The sequence below is a fragment of the Lipotes vexillifer genome, unplaced genomic scaffold (assembly GCF_000442215.2).
Source record: "Lipotes vexillifer unplaced genomic scaffold, Lipotes_vexillifer_v1.1 scaffold792, whole genome shotgun sequence".
NCBI classification, from domain to species: domain Eukaryota; kingdom Metazoa; phylum Chordata; class Mammalia; order Artiodactyla; family Lipotidae; genus Lipotes; species Lipotes vexillifer.
Genome location: NW_006795663.1, coordinates 1,108,402 through 1,126,527, shown reverse-complemented (window position 1 = coordinate 1,126,527; position 18,126 = coordinate 1,108,402). Strand labels below are relative to the sequence as shown.

The following is an 18,126-nucleotide window of genomic DNA, read 5'->3' as shown; positions in this document are numbered from 1 at the left end:
GAAAATATCTTGCCCGCCTGCTATTTCTACCCTTGACTGTTTTCCTTAGTTACCTGGGAAGCGTTTTTTAGGACTGGAAACAAATATATGCCACATCAGTGTTGATGACCATGAAAATGATATAGTTTGCATTGAAATCCTTGACTAATCTGTGCTGATTACCTAGTTTCTCCAGGGAAGAAAGGAGAAGTAAGGTGTTTCCTTTAATGAGTTAGCAAAACCCACTGTAATGTGTTTGCTTAATAGTATCCGGGGAGTTTTAAGATCTTCTTAACATTTTTACCTAATTCAGATTCTCTGGGTTTTCAGGATGCTCTGGGCAAGCCAGCCAGTTTGCAGAATGGAGGTTCAATGGAAAGAAATGAGTTCTGTGGCTGGGTTTGAATGTGATGGGAAAAAAGGATGGGCTTTGCAAGGGGTAGGAGAAAAGACCAAATATTGAGAGCAGAGGGGGTGTCAGGAGAACATACCTCTGGCCTCAGATCAGGACGGGGAGACTGGAAAGGTGACGGGAGCGGGGGCGGGTTGGGGGGGCGCTGGGGCTCCAAGGTCAGCTTTCCTGAATACCCTGCTGCCTGAGGCAGGATTTCCTGAAAGGGCTGTGGCGAGTGATGATGGCCAGCAGAGGGCTGAGGAGGGTCGGACCCTCCGTGGAGGCAGCACACATCTGCTGTGGGCCGGTGCCTTCATTCTTTCTCTAGGGCAGTCTGTAGCCATTCACTGGACACCAGCAATAGCACCTAGAGAGAAATCAGACATGGGCCCGCTTCCTAAGAAGTAAAAGTCTATTGGAGACACGTGCTGTTCATCCTCCATTCATTCATCAAACTTTTATTGCAGGGCCACTCTGTACCAGGCAAAGATGAGTAAAGATGAAAAGATGAATAAACTTATCCCTGGCCTTGAGAAGCTCCCCAACCAGTGAGGGACAAGTGTAAACAGAACATAAGAGCGAGCGTGCCTGGTATCTGTTAAAAGAGATGATAATCCCTTCTCTTTTAAGCTTCTAGACCCTGTCCTGTACCTCCCATTGTTGTCTGGCAAATTTGCCCGCCGTATTATTAATGGTGACTCTTTTGAGAAAGGATATTTCTTTCTCAAAAGAATAACGTAAGTGCTAATAATAAAAGTCCACTGTGCTATTTACTTCCTTGGACTGTTGGCATTCCTTTTGCCTGTACCAGCCATTGGGCACTCAGTCTAGGGTAATGTATCGTTGTGAAAGAAATATTCATTTATGTATTTTTGTATTTATTTGTCTGCCTCAGTAAGAGTGTAAGCTTCTCAAGGGCAGGGATCCACCCCCCACCCCTTGTCATATGTAGTATCTGGCACGAAGCTTCCTAACTCAATAGGTATTGAAAGCTCATTAGCTGGTAACCTGATTGCTCCACATACACAAATGTTCAAGGACTTCAGAATCACTGGTCCCAGCCCTGCAGGAGACATGGGACCACTCTGATGTGTTGCGACTTGAGGAACCCATTCAACGGATCCATTGAGACCTAGAGTGTTCCTTTATCTCTAAACTTGTACTCGAGATGGCACCTGGGAAAAGATGTAGACCAGCAGCAGACACAGACTCTGTTTTGATCCTTTAAGCCAGCCCTGTTTGTGTGTAGGTAGAAGGCAGTATCAAATGATGGTTAAGTGCATAAACTCTGGGCTCAGGCTGCCTGGGTTTGCATTGTGACTTTCCCACCTACTAGCTGGGTGACTTTGGAAACGTTATTTAACTTCTCTGTTCCTCCATTTCTCAATGCTATCTCCTTCATGGGGTTGTTGTGAGGATAAAATGAGTTAATATAAAGCACTTAGAAAACCATCTGATACATGGTAAACACTCAGTAGATGTTTGTTCGAGTCCCCAGCTACATTATTATTATTCTTATCTGAAATAATAGGTTATTAAATTGCTCATCTTGGCTCACTTTGCTGTAGGTGATGTTCATGGCACAGTCAAGTCATGTCCTGAAATGTTTCATCTCCCAGCAAAGAGGTGAGGTATACCCGTCCCCTTGGGGTAGCATCCATCCATCCATTCATTCATTTGTTGAGTGTCTAGCTATGATTCTCTACCAGCTGGGAGATAGTGAGTCTAATAAAGTGAAAAGAGGAGAAGCCCTGTGGTTGGTGGTCTGTATTCAAGTCCAAGCCCTACCCTCCACCCATCGTGTGGCCTAAGTTTTGCTATGAGAATTAAATAACATGCTTATATCGCATATCAGGTGTGTAGTGTAGTAAAAGTTGATTCCTGACTTTCTTGACTTCTCTTCCACTTTCCTGTTAATGGAAGACAAAGGTAGGTTGGACGCACTGATGTTGAGAGCTGACATCCTGGTACTTTGGTCCACAGACAACTGGACCAATCAGGTGGGGGCTCTGCACACAGTGGGCTGGGGTTCTGAGAGACGATATTTCCGGGGGAGAAGCCTGTGCGTGACGGCGAGGAGGGCAGGAGGGGGATCTGGGGTCTGTGGTTGGGATGTGGCCACGAGGTGGTCTTTCTGAACCCAGACCTGAGAGGCTGATCACCTAGGGTGCACTGAAATCAGGGGGCATCTTCCAGGGGATCTGGTCAGGCCAAGAGGAGAAGGGGCAGGAAGGATCCTCAGAGGTGGCCTGTGGGAAAGGGGCAGCACAACAGCGCCAATGTTCAGGGCACAGTGGCCCCTTCTGGGGTCAGGGAAGCCAGCTCCTGCCCTGGGTTACATCTGTTGTGGCCCCTCTTTCTGTCCCCTCCATCCCAAGCCTTCGTGCCTCCTGTCATATCCTTCCTGTTCCCCAGGTGTGTGGGGACTGTGACTTTGGCCTGAACCAGATCAGGTGACTTGTCCAGCCTTCCTGCAGGGTCTTTGTGGAAAGGGGAGCCGGCGGGGCCTCCATCGGCCAGGGAACATATGTTTTAACAGAAACTAGATCGTTCGATTTTTTTGTTCACTGTCAAGAAAGGTTATAAATCAACAGGAGCAAACCCCCAAAGGTGACTCGCTCCACAGATAGCATGTTTACTCAATCCCCGGCACTGTTGCCAAATGGATTTTCGGGAAACCTCATTTTCTTCAGGTCCCTCCCTGCTCCAGAACCTACAAGGGCTCTTTCTTCCCCATCTCGTCAAAATTCTCCTGGTGCTTTTGCCAGGGCTTGGATAACGTGTCTTCGCCACATCTTCACAGTTTTACTCCTTCATCACAGTGAGAATCCTGCAGTGCCTTCTGATCCTCCAGAGCCAGGGCTTTTAAACTTTTCTGACCGGTAGCCACAGTGAGACATACTTACTTAGCCTTACTGTGTGTGATAAATGCTGGTATTTTCTTTTTTGTTCTTTTATATTTCATTAAAAAAAGTGCAGGTCATGACTCATGCAGTTGATTTCATGACAGACTAATGAGTTGTGACCCACAGTTTGAAAAGCAGAGCTGATTTAGCACATAGTAATCATGTTAGCACATCCAAGCTCGTACTGTTCACTGCAGGACAGGCCAATCAATCGAGAGACGAGCTGTTGGGGCAAGGAATAGTGACTTTATTCAGAAAGCCAGCAGACGAGAAGATGGTGGACTCGTGTCCCAAAGAACCATCTTGCCCGGGTTTGGACGCTAGTTCCTTTTATAGAACAAAGAAGGGGAGGTGAGGAGGTAAAGTAAAAAAGGTGATAAGTTGTTAGCAATATTTCCTGGTTCCGGCCAGACGCCAGAGGGGATGTGTTAATTTCTTTCTTCCTGCAGCCATTCACAGGTAGGCCTGGTCAGGAAGTTTCCTGTGAGCTAAACAAAGGTATTTTAACTTAACACTCAGGCATGGGAGGCAGGGTTCCTGGAGAATGGGCCATTATGTATACTTTAAGCTCTAGGCAACATCCCTTGAGTGATTAATTTGTAGAAAAAGCAATAGAATACAAAAGTTAAAGAAACAGATACAACATGGAGTCAGATTTATTCTTCCCTGTTACAATCATAGAGACCCAAGTGAATATCAGGAAATGGCAGAGCTGCTACCAGCTCTTCCAGGACACACTCATCAACCATTTCATAAGATAAAAGTGACCAGTCAAATCTGACAAGAAATTGGTCAAAAAAACATTCAAGAGTAATGGCCTCCACAAATTTTTTTTGATTGCACACCCCATCAGTAAAAAATGTTTGAGCATACAATGCTAATCTATGCTTGGTTATTTTTTTAACCTATCAATGTATGATGTGACCACATAAAACGTACACTCAAAATATAAATTGTAAAAGGGTGACATAAAGGTGAAAGGAACCATATTTTAAAGTGACATATGCTAATTGTGATGGCTTCATTCTATCATCAGCAAATATCTGAAGGCAAAATACACAGAACGAGGTTCATGGTTATCAGCAGCGGTTGTGAATCTATTTTCAAACTGTTCTGATAATTTAACATGTTTTTCTGGTTGACTTGTCAGATTTGGAAACCACTGCTTTATAGCACACCCTCTTCCCTCAACGTTGCCCTTCCTTTCCTGACAAAACTAAAAAAGCTGTTAGGGCTTCCCTGGTGGCGCAGTGATTGAGAGTCCGCCTGCCGATGCAAGGGACACGGGTTCGTGCCCCGGTCCGGGAAGATCCCACGTGCCGTGGAGCGGCTGGGCCCGTGAGCCACGGCAGCTGAGCCTGCGTGTCCGGAGCCTGTACTCCGCGATGGGAGAGGCCGCAGCAGTGAGTTTCCCTTGCCCCCCTCACCCATTCATTTTCCACATTCTGGGGATTTTACTTCTCAGTAGGGGGTCAGCTCTTCCTGGGGTTTCCTTTGATTTCTACTTCCCAGCAGCTGCTTCCTTCCTTCCCCCTCCCAGTTCCTCACGTGCCTTTACGTGTGCGATTCCCTCTCCCTGGGATGCCCCCCTCCCTCTTCACCTGCCTGACTCCCGCTCACCCCTCAAGGCCCAGCATAAAGGTCTTCCTCAGAGGGACCTTCTCTGACTACTGCCCAGTATACTTTCTGAGGCACCTTGCACTTTCTTCTTGGCTTCCCTGGGTCTTATCACAATTTATTTTTATACTTATTTGTGTTTCAGTTTCTTTAACATGTGTAGCCCTCTAGCATCTAGACTGTAGATTGTAATTTCCATGAAGGCAGGGACCATGCCTGGTGTGTGTGTGTGTGTGTGTGTGTGTGTGTGTGTGTGTGTGTGTGTGTGTTTATGTGTGTGTATCTAGCACCTAGGTCCTGTAGTCTCAGTAAGTATCTGATATGCACAACCACCCTATGAGGTAGTTATAGACAGTATCCCCATTTTACAGATGAGGAAATTGAAAGCCAAAAGGCTTAATTGCCTAAGGTCACCTGCTTAATAAATGGAGGTACTGGTCTTAGATCCAGGTCTTTCAGATTACAATGTGTACACTCTTACCAAACACTTTGGATTGTTCTTTTGTAACCCACATAGGCTAAGGGCTGATTTTCAGTCCCATCTTCCTTGCTGATACCTGACCAGCCCTCTCTAGTGATTCTCCTTCTCTTGAATTAGCTTGATTTATGCTCAGGGTCTCTGTATAACACTATTTACCCTGTGTTGTTCTGGATAACACCAACCTTTCCCCACACAATTCCGTGTCCCTAAATCTTTTCCATGTAAGCTAGGTTGTAAAGCAAGACCCTGCATTGCCTCATCTCTTGAATTCCATAGCACCTTGGAGAGGACCTGAGCAGCCCACATGAGTAAATAATTACTGATTAGTTGATCATTATCAGGAGCTTTGGCAAAGATCTCATCTGACTCCCAAGCTAAATCCCGTCTTTTTGCATATCCGCTTCCCAGCCAAGAGCAAGAAGACCGTGCCTCGGATTCAGAGGAGTTTTAACTGTTCCAATTTGCACTTGTTGGCCTTCTTCCTGGTGGATCTCAGTGTAAGTTTTGGCTGAGACCCAAGAATTTAAGGGTCTTCAATACCATGAGTAATTTCATGAGTTGCTGATGGCTAATTAGGGGTGATTACATTCAAGAGGCTTGATTTTCTTAATAACCCCCAGAAAGGGCTGGTTGTAACTTTAAAAATCTTATTTCCCCCTGCAAATGGAATTTTCTGATTCTCCTGACCGTCTTTTCGTAAGTCCTTGTAATTTATCCCCCATCTCCCGTTTCTAGTGAGAAGGAAATTTGCAGTCCTGAGAAGAATTTGGAAACCAATGATTTTGGAAAACTCTGGGGTTCAAGCCAGGGATTGAACCCGGGCCACCGCAGTGAAAGCGCCTAGCTCTAACCACGGGCCACCAGGGAATTGTGCAGAGCTACTTTTAATTGAGCATCCTCTGTTCCAGGCACTGGGCTAAGCATATGACATGTGTCCATTCATTTAATCTTCATAATCTGCCACAGTTCTTTAGGCCATATTTTTTGAACAGTTTCATTGAGATGTAATTCACATACCATACACTTCTCCAATTTAATGTGTACAATTAAACTTTCTTTAGTGTATTCACAGGATTGTGCAATCATCACAATCTAATTTTAGAACATTTTTGTCACCCCAGGAGGAAACCTCAGACCCTCGAATTAGCCCCTCCCCACCCTCCAGACCTTGGTAACCACTAATGTATTTTTTGTCTCTATAGATTTGCCTATTCTGGACATTTCCTGTAAGTGGAATCATATAATAAGTGGCCTTTTGCATCTGGCTTCTTTCACTTGTGTAATGTTTTCATGGTTCGTCTGTCTTGTAGCATGTATCCAGACATCATTTCTTTTTATGGTTAGGCTGTATTTTTACCCCTACTGTACAGTTGGAGAAACCAAGACACAGAGGTGAAATGACTTTCCTGTGGTCAAGTAGCCTTTAACGTGGATGAAGCAAAATTTCCAACGCGCGTTTGCCTAATGCCAACTCTGCTCTTAGCTTAGAGTCTGAGGTAGTCATACTGATGGGAGTTTATTAAACATCTTCTATGGTTCAGTCACTGCGCTGAGTGTCCTGTAAATTTGTTACCTCATGTTCATACATAATCTGCTTTCATTTGGGCAATCTGGTCACCATAATTGGGCATAACTGGGCAATGGTAGTTTCGTCCTAATGTCTTCCATTTGCTCACTTTGGCCAACTTAAGCTGCAGAATCTTAGGCTCTAGAATCTTCCTAAGCAAACGATGCTAAAAATAGCATTGTTATTCTTCTGTAGGAGTTGAGTGCCACCCCCATCTGCAGAAAATTGGCAACATCTCTGAGGAGCCCTTGCTTTTCCTGGGATACCCAGCATCATGGTTTCCTGTTTCCTGGAGTCTCTCAGGTAAGTGGAGAACCTTTTAAAAAGAGAACAGGGAAATAAGAAATTTGATATTTGAATTTTACTATATATTTCTTATAATAACTAGCCTTGAGGGCCTGCATCTCACAGATATGTTTTATATGCTGTGTACATATATGTAGTAAGTTTGTTATTCACAAAGGCTGCTGAGGCCTGGGGAACTGTGTGCTGTGGTGAGAGGTATTTGGACTGAGATTCAAGTGACTTAGGTTCGATGCTGTGCTCTGCTATTTGCTGGGAAACATCTAGGACTCAGATTTTTTTTTTTTTAAATAAAGATGTCACTGGATTGGTGGGTATTTATCATGGTTGCACAATAGAATCACCTGAAAAACTTTAGACAATATTGTCCTCTAGCTGTATCCCCACAGACTGTGACTTAATTGATCCAGTGTATTTAGAAGGTGACCTCTCTGGTCCCTTCTGTTCAAAACATCTATGACACACCTGTATGTTTTATTTGATACAGATATCAACCATACGCAAATCAGAAAACCAGTGCTTAATTCCCGGTGCTCATTTCCTTCAGTGCAGAGTCAGGGGAAGGGCTTGGTGCTCTAGAATCCAGGCTGTTTTCAAACTTTCCTTAAGATGATAGACCCCTTTAAAAATTCTTCAGTCAAAATCCTATGTAAAGATCTCAACATATAAATAGCCAACGGCAGCATTTTATTAAGAGAAATTTATTTTAGATGTTTGAGTTTGTAATATTTACACATTATGAGATTAATGAGTCTGTTTGGATAAACATCAAAATTTGAAATCAGATTTATGGATGATGGCTTGTACATCAGTCTCAGCATCTAGTTTATTTTGCGACTGGTTTTAGCTGCATAATATTAACGACATCGTAATCCATAAGGTAAGTAATGGCAATTGGTAACAGTTCTTCAATGCAGCTCATTTTGCAATCTCAGGATACTCTTTAAAGAAATTGATTCAGAATCTAGAAAGGGAAAGGGAGAACTTTTTGTTTCAAAGTTGAGTCGCTAAGGATATCTTGTAGTTTTCTTTTCCCCCCTTAACTATATGTTAGTCCCAAATGCCCAGAACTTACACTGGAAAGTAAAACGGTCTGTAATGTGTTATTATGACAGTGCCACATGTGATGGCCCAACCAGGGCTAGAGCATTTGCCAGACAGATGCTCTTAGACCCATGCCTGGCATTTCACTGAGTGTGGTGTGTGTGTGTGAGCTTAGTCTGTAACTGCCTGTATAATTTTACATGAATTGGCGTGTGCAGGCCTGCAGTCCAAAGACCCATGCAGAGCTATAATCTTCATCAATGACATCAACAAGTGTGTCAAAAAGAGTCAGAGAAGGCAGGAAAAGCTCCATCCTGAGGCTTCTTCAGAATCCAGCCATGAACAGAGCAGCCCAAGTCTCTTCGTGGTTAGTCTTTGGTATCTAATCTAAATTAGCATGGGTGCATTTTTTTTAGCCATAGTTTAAAACATAATTTAAAAGATATTTCAAGACATAAAATATGTATCCAGTTTGTGGAAGCTCCAACATACTGCTGTAAAACCACAGGGGAATGAGAAATGCAGTTGGACCACTGGGTCACTTTAGGACCACAGCGTATTTGAACACCAGGACCCAATGGGAGACACAGCAATGGAGGTCACAGTCATATATTGAACTGGATTGAAAAGAGCAGCAGATAAAACCTAAGTTTCCCCATGTGGTAAGCAAGTGTAAATCTAGCTGCCATCAGAAAGGCCCCTACGAGTACTGAAGACCCTCAAAATTGTGGCCACCCAGGCTGTACAAGAAGGGCTTCATTTGAGAGAAGTCCCTTTTGCAAAGTTTTTTTTTTTTCTTAATGCTTGGAATTTTAATTGATGCCCCTGCAGTTAATCTCTGTAATGATCTGTGATGCAGAGGCCATCTCCCTTCAAGGGAGGCTTGGCGGGCTCACCTCCAAGCTGTGCATTATTTCAGAGAAATTGCCCACAGATTAGAAATTAGCAGGGTGGGAGTTGTTGAAAGCTAGATGTGGCCTTGCTACCCTCCGGGCAGAACTCTGGAAGTCTTGACAGGCCTCCAGGATTATGGTCTTGCTGAAGGGATTGTTTGAACAGAGCTACTCAGCAGGACGTTTCTCCAACAGTCCTGCTGTAAGGGCTGGGGAAAGAAAATGTGAGTTATGAGCACGGGAGAGTCTTTGGGAGAGTTCAGCTGAAGACTTCCATCAAGTCTACTTCTTCATAAGTCAGGTACTCATAAACCATTCTGCATTCTGTTTCTAGGGCCACGTAAATATATTTTAACCCGACAAAAACAAACAAACAAACAAAAACTAGAGTATCTTTTGTTTAAATGCCTTTCAAAATGTTCTGGGGCAAAGAGCTATGGTTACTTTAAGAGTGAGAGGTCTTTGATAAAATCGGTAGATGAGAAGCACACAGAGAAACACAAATATTAAGGGCTTTTTAATACTTACCAAGGCAACCAAATACATAAAGATCAATAGGAAAAGCTGGAGGATTTCTCTACCTATAGAGAAAACACCAGAGAAAAATTGGGAGTTAGCTGCCAAGAAAATCCCTGAGAGGAAAAAGCACTTAAGGGGATTCACAGTTCTGATATGCAGAGATTTCGTTTAAAAATCCCTCCCCAGTTCTTGCCAAGCCACAGGGAAACAGAAAGCCAGCCTCCCCGTCATTGAAAGAGATGGAGAAGCCCTGAGTATTAACATAGCAAGAGTGTCTCTGCCCTGCTCACAATCTGTAGTAACCAAAAGAACCACGGTTAAACCCAGTAGCAGAAGAGACACTAAGATTTTAACTCTAGGTGGAGCTGGTTAGCGAGTTGCCATTGAACCTTGGACAAGACTTGGATGCTGTGCAAAACTCAGGGCAGGAGAAATCCGTTTGGACCAAAGGATTGGTCAAGGCTAGATTAAGGTTTGTCACCTGTTACAAGTTAGAGAGGAAAAGGCACTAAGTAATACGGAAGTGTATATATTTCTTTTATTCACCTTTTTTTTTGGTATGCACAGTTACATCTATGTGTGTTTTTTCAGTGCTTGAGTGGAAGGAAACTCAGTTTTCTCCCTAGAAGCAGTGTAACAAGTGAAGATGGCCACCTACCATGGCCAGCCAACAAAGTCTCTTTAGAGCCAGTCTGCTTGGTCAGGGGCTCTTTCTTTACCTCATGGAGTGCTTTTGTATAGTTGATACAAGTTATCTCTGAGATGAGAACACAGAGGAAAACAAAACTATTGAAAATGCCAAACAAGTGGTTAAAGTTGATTGGGGGGGGGGATTCTTATTTTGAATGGTAGTTTTTGAAGAAATGCAGATGTAATTAGAGGGATTATGGGGTTAGATGGTGATTTTTATGGCCCTTACGCAGGAGAGTTCTGGATCATTTTACAGGTTGATGGCCCTAGGTCAAGTGTCTGGTTTTAGTCTTCTGAAAAGTAAGGCTTCTCTTTTCCTCGATACACACAGAAGTATTACTGTAATGCCTGTCAGCTACTTTGCTGAGAAATACAGCCAGAAGGGATTGAGGAAATGAGAAAGAGAAAGGCGGCTGTTCTGGGAGAACTGAAAAAGATCCTGAATACAAACAACAAGAAGGAATGGGGTTGAGAAAGTTTACTTGTAAGTGTGAGAAAGAGAATGCCCAAAATAGTGATAGCTGAGGAATGAAAACTGAGACTCCCCTCTGAGTAGAGAAATATGTGAAAATTGGGAAGGGTCATGGGGTCAATTAGAGACCCTATGCCAGTGATCAAGAAATGGGGTGAAGGAGGAGGAGAAATATGGGTGGGAAGAAAACAGGAAAGAGGAGGGGCAAGAGTGGGAGTGGGAGGGGCAAGAGGAGGTTTCCTAGTGCTGTAACAAATCACCACAATCTTGGGTGGCTTTCAACAATAGAACTGTGTTCTCTCACAGCTCTGGAGGCCCAAAGTCCAAAATCAAGGTGTTGGCAGGGAATAGTGCTCCCTTGGAAGGTCCTAAGGGAGAATCCTTCCTTGTCTCTTCCGGCCTCTGGTGGCCCCAGGCGTTCTTTGTCTGTAGCTGCATCATTCCAATGTCTACCTCCATCTTCCAATGGCCTTTTCTTCTCCATGTGTCTCTCTTCTTTGCGACTCTTAGAAGGACACTTGTCCTTGGATTTAGGACCCACTTGGACAATCCAGGATGATCTCATCTCCAGATTCCTAAATTAGTCACATCTGCAAAGACCCTTTCGCCAAATAAGGTCCCATTCACAGGGTCCAGGGCATGGACCTATTGTTATGAAGGCCTCCATTTAACCTGCTACATAAGGTAAAAATGGACTGACCAATAGGCCCTCTTGTACTTTGGTCTTATTTTGCCCACATCTTGCTTAGGGCAGTGCTGTATGAGAGGTGGCAGCCGCACGGCTGAACCTGAGATTTGGAACCCCTGTCCAGGGGCAGGAGTGGGAGGGGGAGGGGCAAGAGGAGGAGGGGGAAGAGAAGAGGCCAGGCTGGGATCCTAAGTATTGAACTTCAGGTGTCAACAAGGCAGGGCTGAGTTGGTGTAGCCCACATCTAAACCACTATCCAGTTGATGCTTAAAAAATATTTGTTGAATATTGAATGAATGAGTCAATACTTATCCTTCGTGTGAGAGAAAAAAAGGAGAAGATTCTTCTTTCCTGATTAGGATCTTCAGTTAACTATAAAAGTAGGTTAAAGCAGAAGATCATGCAAATGATACAGACACACACCTTTAACAGTTTATTTTTAACTTAAAACACATGTACATTCACTCACCAAGTTTTTGATATGGGGGCCAAGGACTTTGCTTTGAGTGTGAACCCCTGATTGTCTTTCTTGCACAAACCACACCCATAAGCATTATCTGAGGTTTCCATCTGGGTTTCTTTAAAGTGGAATGGGAATCTAAAGACATTTGCAAAGCAATCTGACTATAGAGTGATTCTGGATTTTTATTATTTTTGCCCCTAATCATTTACAGTTGTCTCATCCACACCTAATTTGCCAGTTCTTTGGGGGTTTTTTTTTGGCAACTTGCCTTTATTGAGTCTTTCCAAAGCATTCAGTTTCGTTTGTGTAGAAACAACTACCAGCTACTCTTTCTTTTTGCATTCTGCTTCATGGACCTGTGTACTATTTGAATATTTTATGTAATTACAAAGCCCTGGCATCGTCAATTTTGGGACCATGGTTAAACTCCATATAAACACGACTCATCTGGTGGATGCAGAAGAGTACAAGTGTACCAAGGAAGAACCTGCTGGAATCTTTTGTGGGAAGCCCGGTAGGAGCCATCTGAATGGTAGGCATAGAGGCTAGCAGGAAATAAAACCGATTTTTGGAGGATTGCCCTGGCAAACCCACCCCTATAAAATGATGGCAGGCTTTCAGACAGTATTGATTTTTCTTTATGCCTGGCACAGTCCTACATCTGGCTCTCATCCTCATCACTCAGAACTTGACTGTGGGATTTGCTAGAACCTTCTGTACCGAAAAGGGTTCAGTGGAGTCAAGGTGTGATCATTCAGCTGCCAAACTACCTGTTCGTTGTATACTCGAGTGAATTTATATGACTCAGGTTAACATTGACACCCCTCTCACCCCGGGATCAGAATCAATGTCTCCAACTTGTAGAAACCCACCTTTTAGCATTGTCTTTTTCCTTCCCCAAGTTCTGTTTTTCCAACAGAGAATTCTGGGATGTACTTAGAAAACATTTTCCTGATGAAAGTGTCGGTCACAGCAGCACTTTGTATTTCTTGGTGACTGGCATTTCCTCTCTCTCATTTTTATTTCTCCCCTCACTTCATTCTCTCCTTCCATTCTTTTGTTCACTTGCTATTGATTAGCCCTGAGTTTGGACCAAGACGGCGCTGGTCATTCTGCTTGCTGCAAAGATGTATCAGAACTCTTTCCTCAAGAAGCCTACCATGGAGCAGGGGAATTTACCAAAGGGTCTTGTGTCTTAAAAAGCTGTGCTGTGGGGCCTCCCTGATGGCGCAGTGGTTGAGAATCTGCCTGCCAATGCAGGGGACATGGGTTCAAGCCTTGGTCTGGGAAGATCCCACATGCTGCAGAGCAACTAAGCCCATGTGCCACAACTACTGAGCCGGCGCGTCTGGAGCCTGTGCCCCACAACAAGAGAGGCCACGATAAGTGAAAGGCCCATGCACCGCGATGAAGAGTGGCCCCCGCTCGCCGCAACTAGAGAAAGCCCTCGCACAGAAACGAAGACCCAACACAGCCATAAATAAATAAATAAATTAATTAATTAATTAAATTAAAAAAAAAAAGCTGTGCTGTGACAGAACACCTCACTTTTCCAGAGACTGCAGTCCAGAAAACGCAAATGGCTGTGAGAATTGAGAGCCTGGAAATAAGCAATAAAAACCAATATGCAATTAGAATAGGTGTCCATAAGTCCATGCTCTAAAATGGAAACATTTACTCCACGAAAGCCAGGCAGGCCTTTTCCCTGAGCCTGTTTGATCTTGGTTTGGCTGCAGCTTGATTGTCTAACGGTTTCCAAGGCCAAGGCAGACCCGAAGGAAGCCGACTTAAGAGGCGCAGGCTCATCTGTAGGAAGGTAAGCGAAGCCTGCCTGATGGTAGGGAGGAGCTGGCCAAGGGCCAACTGGATTCAGAAAGCCCCAGGCTTCCACGGTGCTCTCAGGCTGCTCTGCTCCAAGGCTGCCACCTTATGCTGCACAAATTGATTAATACTCACTCTGGTGACTCTGAGCCAGCTAAACAAGGTTGCTTAAGCACAGCATACTCTGTATGAGAAAGCAGGGCAAAGAAACAGAATGTATTTTTTTTTAAGTTTGGGATTTCAATGGTAAGCTTCAATTATTTTAAAATTTAGACTGTTGTCTAGTGAGAGTGGATGCATGAAGTTTTACTGTATCCACTTATTTTCTGATTATTTTTTGCAAGCAATGACAGAAAGTAAAACAGATGTGTGAAGCCACAGCCTTATACAGACTGCAGAAGAAAAGTGATGTAATAAAATGGCAAATGCTTGGTTTCAAGGTGTGTTGTGTCCTAGGAGGCCCCAGAGCACAGTGATTAAGGGTCCCGGCCAAGAATCTGACTTTCGGCCTTGAACTCAGGCTTTGTCACTCATTAGGTGTGTGTGCCCTTCGATAAATGACTCTTAGCCTTTCTGTGCCTCAAATTCCTCACCTGAAAAATGGGTATAATCAAAGTGTCTGATAGGATGGTTTTGACAATTAAATGAAATAATCCTTGTAAGCGTTGAGATCAGTGGTAACCACGTAGTCTTCTGGCTAATGTCATTTGTAACCCATCTCCTTGTCTTGCTGCCTTTACTCTTTAACTGCTGTCAGAGGAAGGCAGAGGGTTGAGTTGAACACAGTAAAATGCTCGCTTAGCAAAAATTTTTGATCCACAGAGTGCAGGTGGAGATTTCACTTCGATGCTAAGATTTTGGCTCTCTTTTGTGCAGGTCAGTATAATTTTATTAGTGATCAGGTTCCTCCCAAAATATCTCTTGGGTTGTATTAACCGAAAAGGAAAAAAGTAACATTTATTTTTATTTTTTATTTTTGCTCTTTTGCTTGTTTTGTGACTTAATATGCTCAAGTGGCATTGAGTTCATTGAGGTAATCCGAGGTACACAGAGGCTGTGACATGATCCACCCTTACTGGAGTCAAGGATGATTGGGGGACGGGGGTGGGAAGGGGTTGGCCCAGGGGAATACACAAGGGCAGAGTCCCAGTTCCGTGATGTCAATCTTGTACCAAATTTCAGCGGGCATTATTTTCTACAGGAAATGAAACGTTAGAGTGTTTAAAATCTAGAACAGGGCTGGGTAAACGGCATAACTTTTTTTGTTGTTGTTGTTCTGATTGGTGTGAAATGTTGGGCTGCTTCTCCTGCAAGGTGAATCGGAAAGTCTCGCTGGAAATGTGGCTTCCGCCACCGCTTGGAGGGGAGAGTGTAATTTGTTTGCCAAAGGCCCTGGTAGCCTTCAATCTGTCAAAACGTTGCAAGCTGGGAACAGTTTGCCAAAGCAAACTATCAAAGTGGAGTAACACACGAGTCGCACACACACAGACACGCACATGCTCTCCCATTCCCCAAACATTAATTTCGAATTGGGTCAGGAGGAGCAAGAGTTTGGGCCAGATTGTCAGTGTTTTAAAGAGGTGTGGGCACAGCTATGGACTAAGCAATTAGACAGGTATGTGTGAGCAGGCTGAGGTGTCCTAAAACGGAGTCTACAGAGTAGGGGTGGGAACCTTACAGCCCTTGGCCGAGTTTCATCTGGCCCCTGGGGTTATATATTGCTCTGGCTGCTGTGATTGCAGCCCAAAGAATAATTTCCCCTCTGGGGGAATTTATTCTATTCCATTCAGAGCAGAGCCCATTTACTAACTAAGGTTTTATTCCAGCAAGAATTTTATTGGGTATCGCTATGCATTTTAGCCTCACTGGGGCCCAGCTTCATGAAGAGAAGCATCATCTGAACATCTAAACATAACTTGCGTAGCATTTTTGCAACAAAAGCACCAACAGACATTCTGCTGCCAGACCTTGTGTAAATCCCATGAGAATGAATTTTTGGAAAGTCACGTAGAGTCTCAAAAGCACACTGATTCTTATAAATCCCTCATAAAAGAGCTTTGCAAAGCTCCCAAAGTTACTTTGGACATTTTGAAATCCATTAATCCACACTATTTCCACTTATCTTGAAATTTCACAGGTCATAAGAGGATGAAGCCTCATTCATTAATTCAATGAATTAAGCTCTTCCTATATAGCAGATACTTTCCGAGGTGCTGGGAGATAAAGTAGTAACAAAACAGACTCCCTGATCTCATGGACCTTATATCCTAGTGGGCAGAGGAAGAAATTTAAGTGAATAAAGACATCCTATGTGAAATGGAAAGTGCTATGGAGAAAGAGAAATAGGTTGGGCTGGGAGACGAAGTCCTATTTTATGTAGGGTCAGGGAAGCCTTATGGAGAAGAGACACCTTTGGGCAGACACCTGAACGTGGGGAGGGAAGGAGCTGTAACCATATCTGGGAGTAGAGTTGACCAGGCAACCCTGGAATGCAGTCCCTCCAAGACAACAGGAAACCTAAAATTTTCCCTTCTCCCATCTTTCACTCCCTCTCCCACTCCAAGTCCCCCAACTCTTATGGAAGTGCAGCCTGGGATGAGTGGTTTATGCAAAACGGCTCCTGATTGCCTTACAAATATGTGGCTTAGGTGTGTGCCAAGAACTTTGAGGGGCTGAGGTGTAACGCATTTCTGGAGCTGCTGTTTGTTTTCTTAACAAAACCACACCAATCTGGTTTTCTTTTTAAATGAGTAAACAGTGCCAGAATGTGTTACAAATGATTCAGATTTGTAGGCACGGCTTCATAAGGTGCTTTCTTGCGCATGAACTCATTTGAGGTAGGCAGGGCGGGTTCTATTATTCCCATGTTACAGATGAAGAAACCGAGGTGCAGAGGTGCTTGGCCCAAGGTCATGTAACCAAGGAGCATAAGGTTGTATCCAGTAAGGATACAACTAGAAAAATAACTGTTCCTTTCCCATCACTGTGTTCACACCCGCTCCTTTTGATACCCCTGCCCCGTGCCTGGAAGACAGCTTAGGCAGTTTTCTGCTCCATTGCAGGTTTAATGAGCAGTCTCTCTTTCATGTATCAAAAGGCCCCAAAAGATGTGTGCATGTGAGGGAGGGGGTAGCTTTAATGGTTGAATGCCCATCCTTCTAGAAGTTTTAGTTTTCCTTAAGTAGCTTTAGTTTTTGTTTTCCTTGAGTACTTTTTGGGTGAATCTAAGGCATCAGTAACTTCACCATCCAGGCGTGCACCCTTAGCCCCCTGTGTGCCGAGCAGCACAGATCGTGTGCCTGTGCATTGGACAGTACAGAGAGAGAACATTTCCATTGTTGTAGAAAGTTCTCTTGGACAGCACTGGCCTAGAGCCTCAGCAAGTTATAAATCAACTCTTTGATTCTTTTCACCACTAATTTTATATTTTTCTGAATAGATTCCTTACTTGGAAGGATTTCATGTACAGATATGCTACATTAAAAGAAAGTCTAGTCAGATATAAAATCTTCAGTCTCTCATCCAATGTAACGCTTCTTTCTTCCCCCCATCCTGGGCCTGGTCTGGCCTCAGACCCCTGTAGTGGGAAGAGAGGGCTTGGCTGTTTCTTCACACTCCTAGTTCCGCTCTGTGCCCCGCTCCCTCTGGTCCTCATTAGTTCCTCCAGGACAGAGCAGGGGAGGGGACAGATAGCTGGGCAAAGAGGATCTCAATAGCATCGGTGCCCGCTGTCATCTGGTGTTGCTGTCCTGGCTTGGCTGATGTTATGTTGTGGATTCTCCTCTCAGGGCCCTTTGACTGGACCTTTGGAGAACCTCCCCCTCACTGGGATCTCCTGTTGTTCATGCCCCGGTTCAGGCTGTGCGAGAACTGGCTGCCTCTTTATCCCGCCTCCCCCAGCTCCCGGGCCCCGTGGGTATGCACCACACATCACCTGTCTTTTGGTGAGCGATCTGCTTTGATGAGGTCCTTGCCAGAGGACCTGAGTCCTGCTTTCCATGGGAGAACCCCAGCTTTTCTTGCCCCTGTAAGCTCCAGGTATGTAGGCTGCTCCCACCCCAGCCCTCTCACACTGCTCCACCCTCCTAGACACTCCAGCCAAGTTTTGGCCTTTAAATACGTTTCAGGGGAAAATCAAGCACCGCTCCATATACCCCAAACCCAGGGGGTCCAGATCAAGCTCTCGAATGGTAGCCCTCCTTGTTTGGCTGGGAAGAGTTCCAACTTTTCCTCCCCTAAGGGGAGTGGAGGGGCTGTGCTCAGCATTCCTGGATCCCTAGCAAACTTCT

The 18,126-nt window shown here is 44.3% G+C and overlaps 1 protein-coding gene across 1 annotated transcript in view; it reads left to right on the top strand.

Moving 5' to 3' along the window:
- The first annotated feature begins 7,131 nt into the window (after positions 1-7,131).
- Positions 7,132-18,126, top strand: part of THSD4 (thrombospondin type 1 domain containing 4) — a 566,919-nt gene continuing 555,924 nt past the window's right edge. The window contains 1 exon segment of the mRNA XM_007467843.1: positions 7,132-7,247. Coding sequence (XP_007467905.1) covers positions 7,219-7,247 — 29 coding nt within the window. The 5' untranslated portion in view covers positions 7,132-7,218.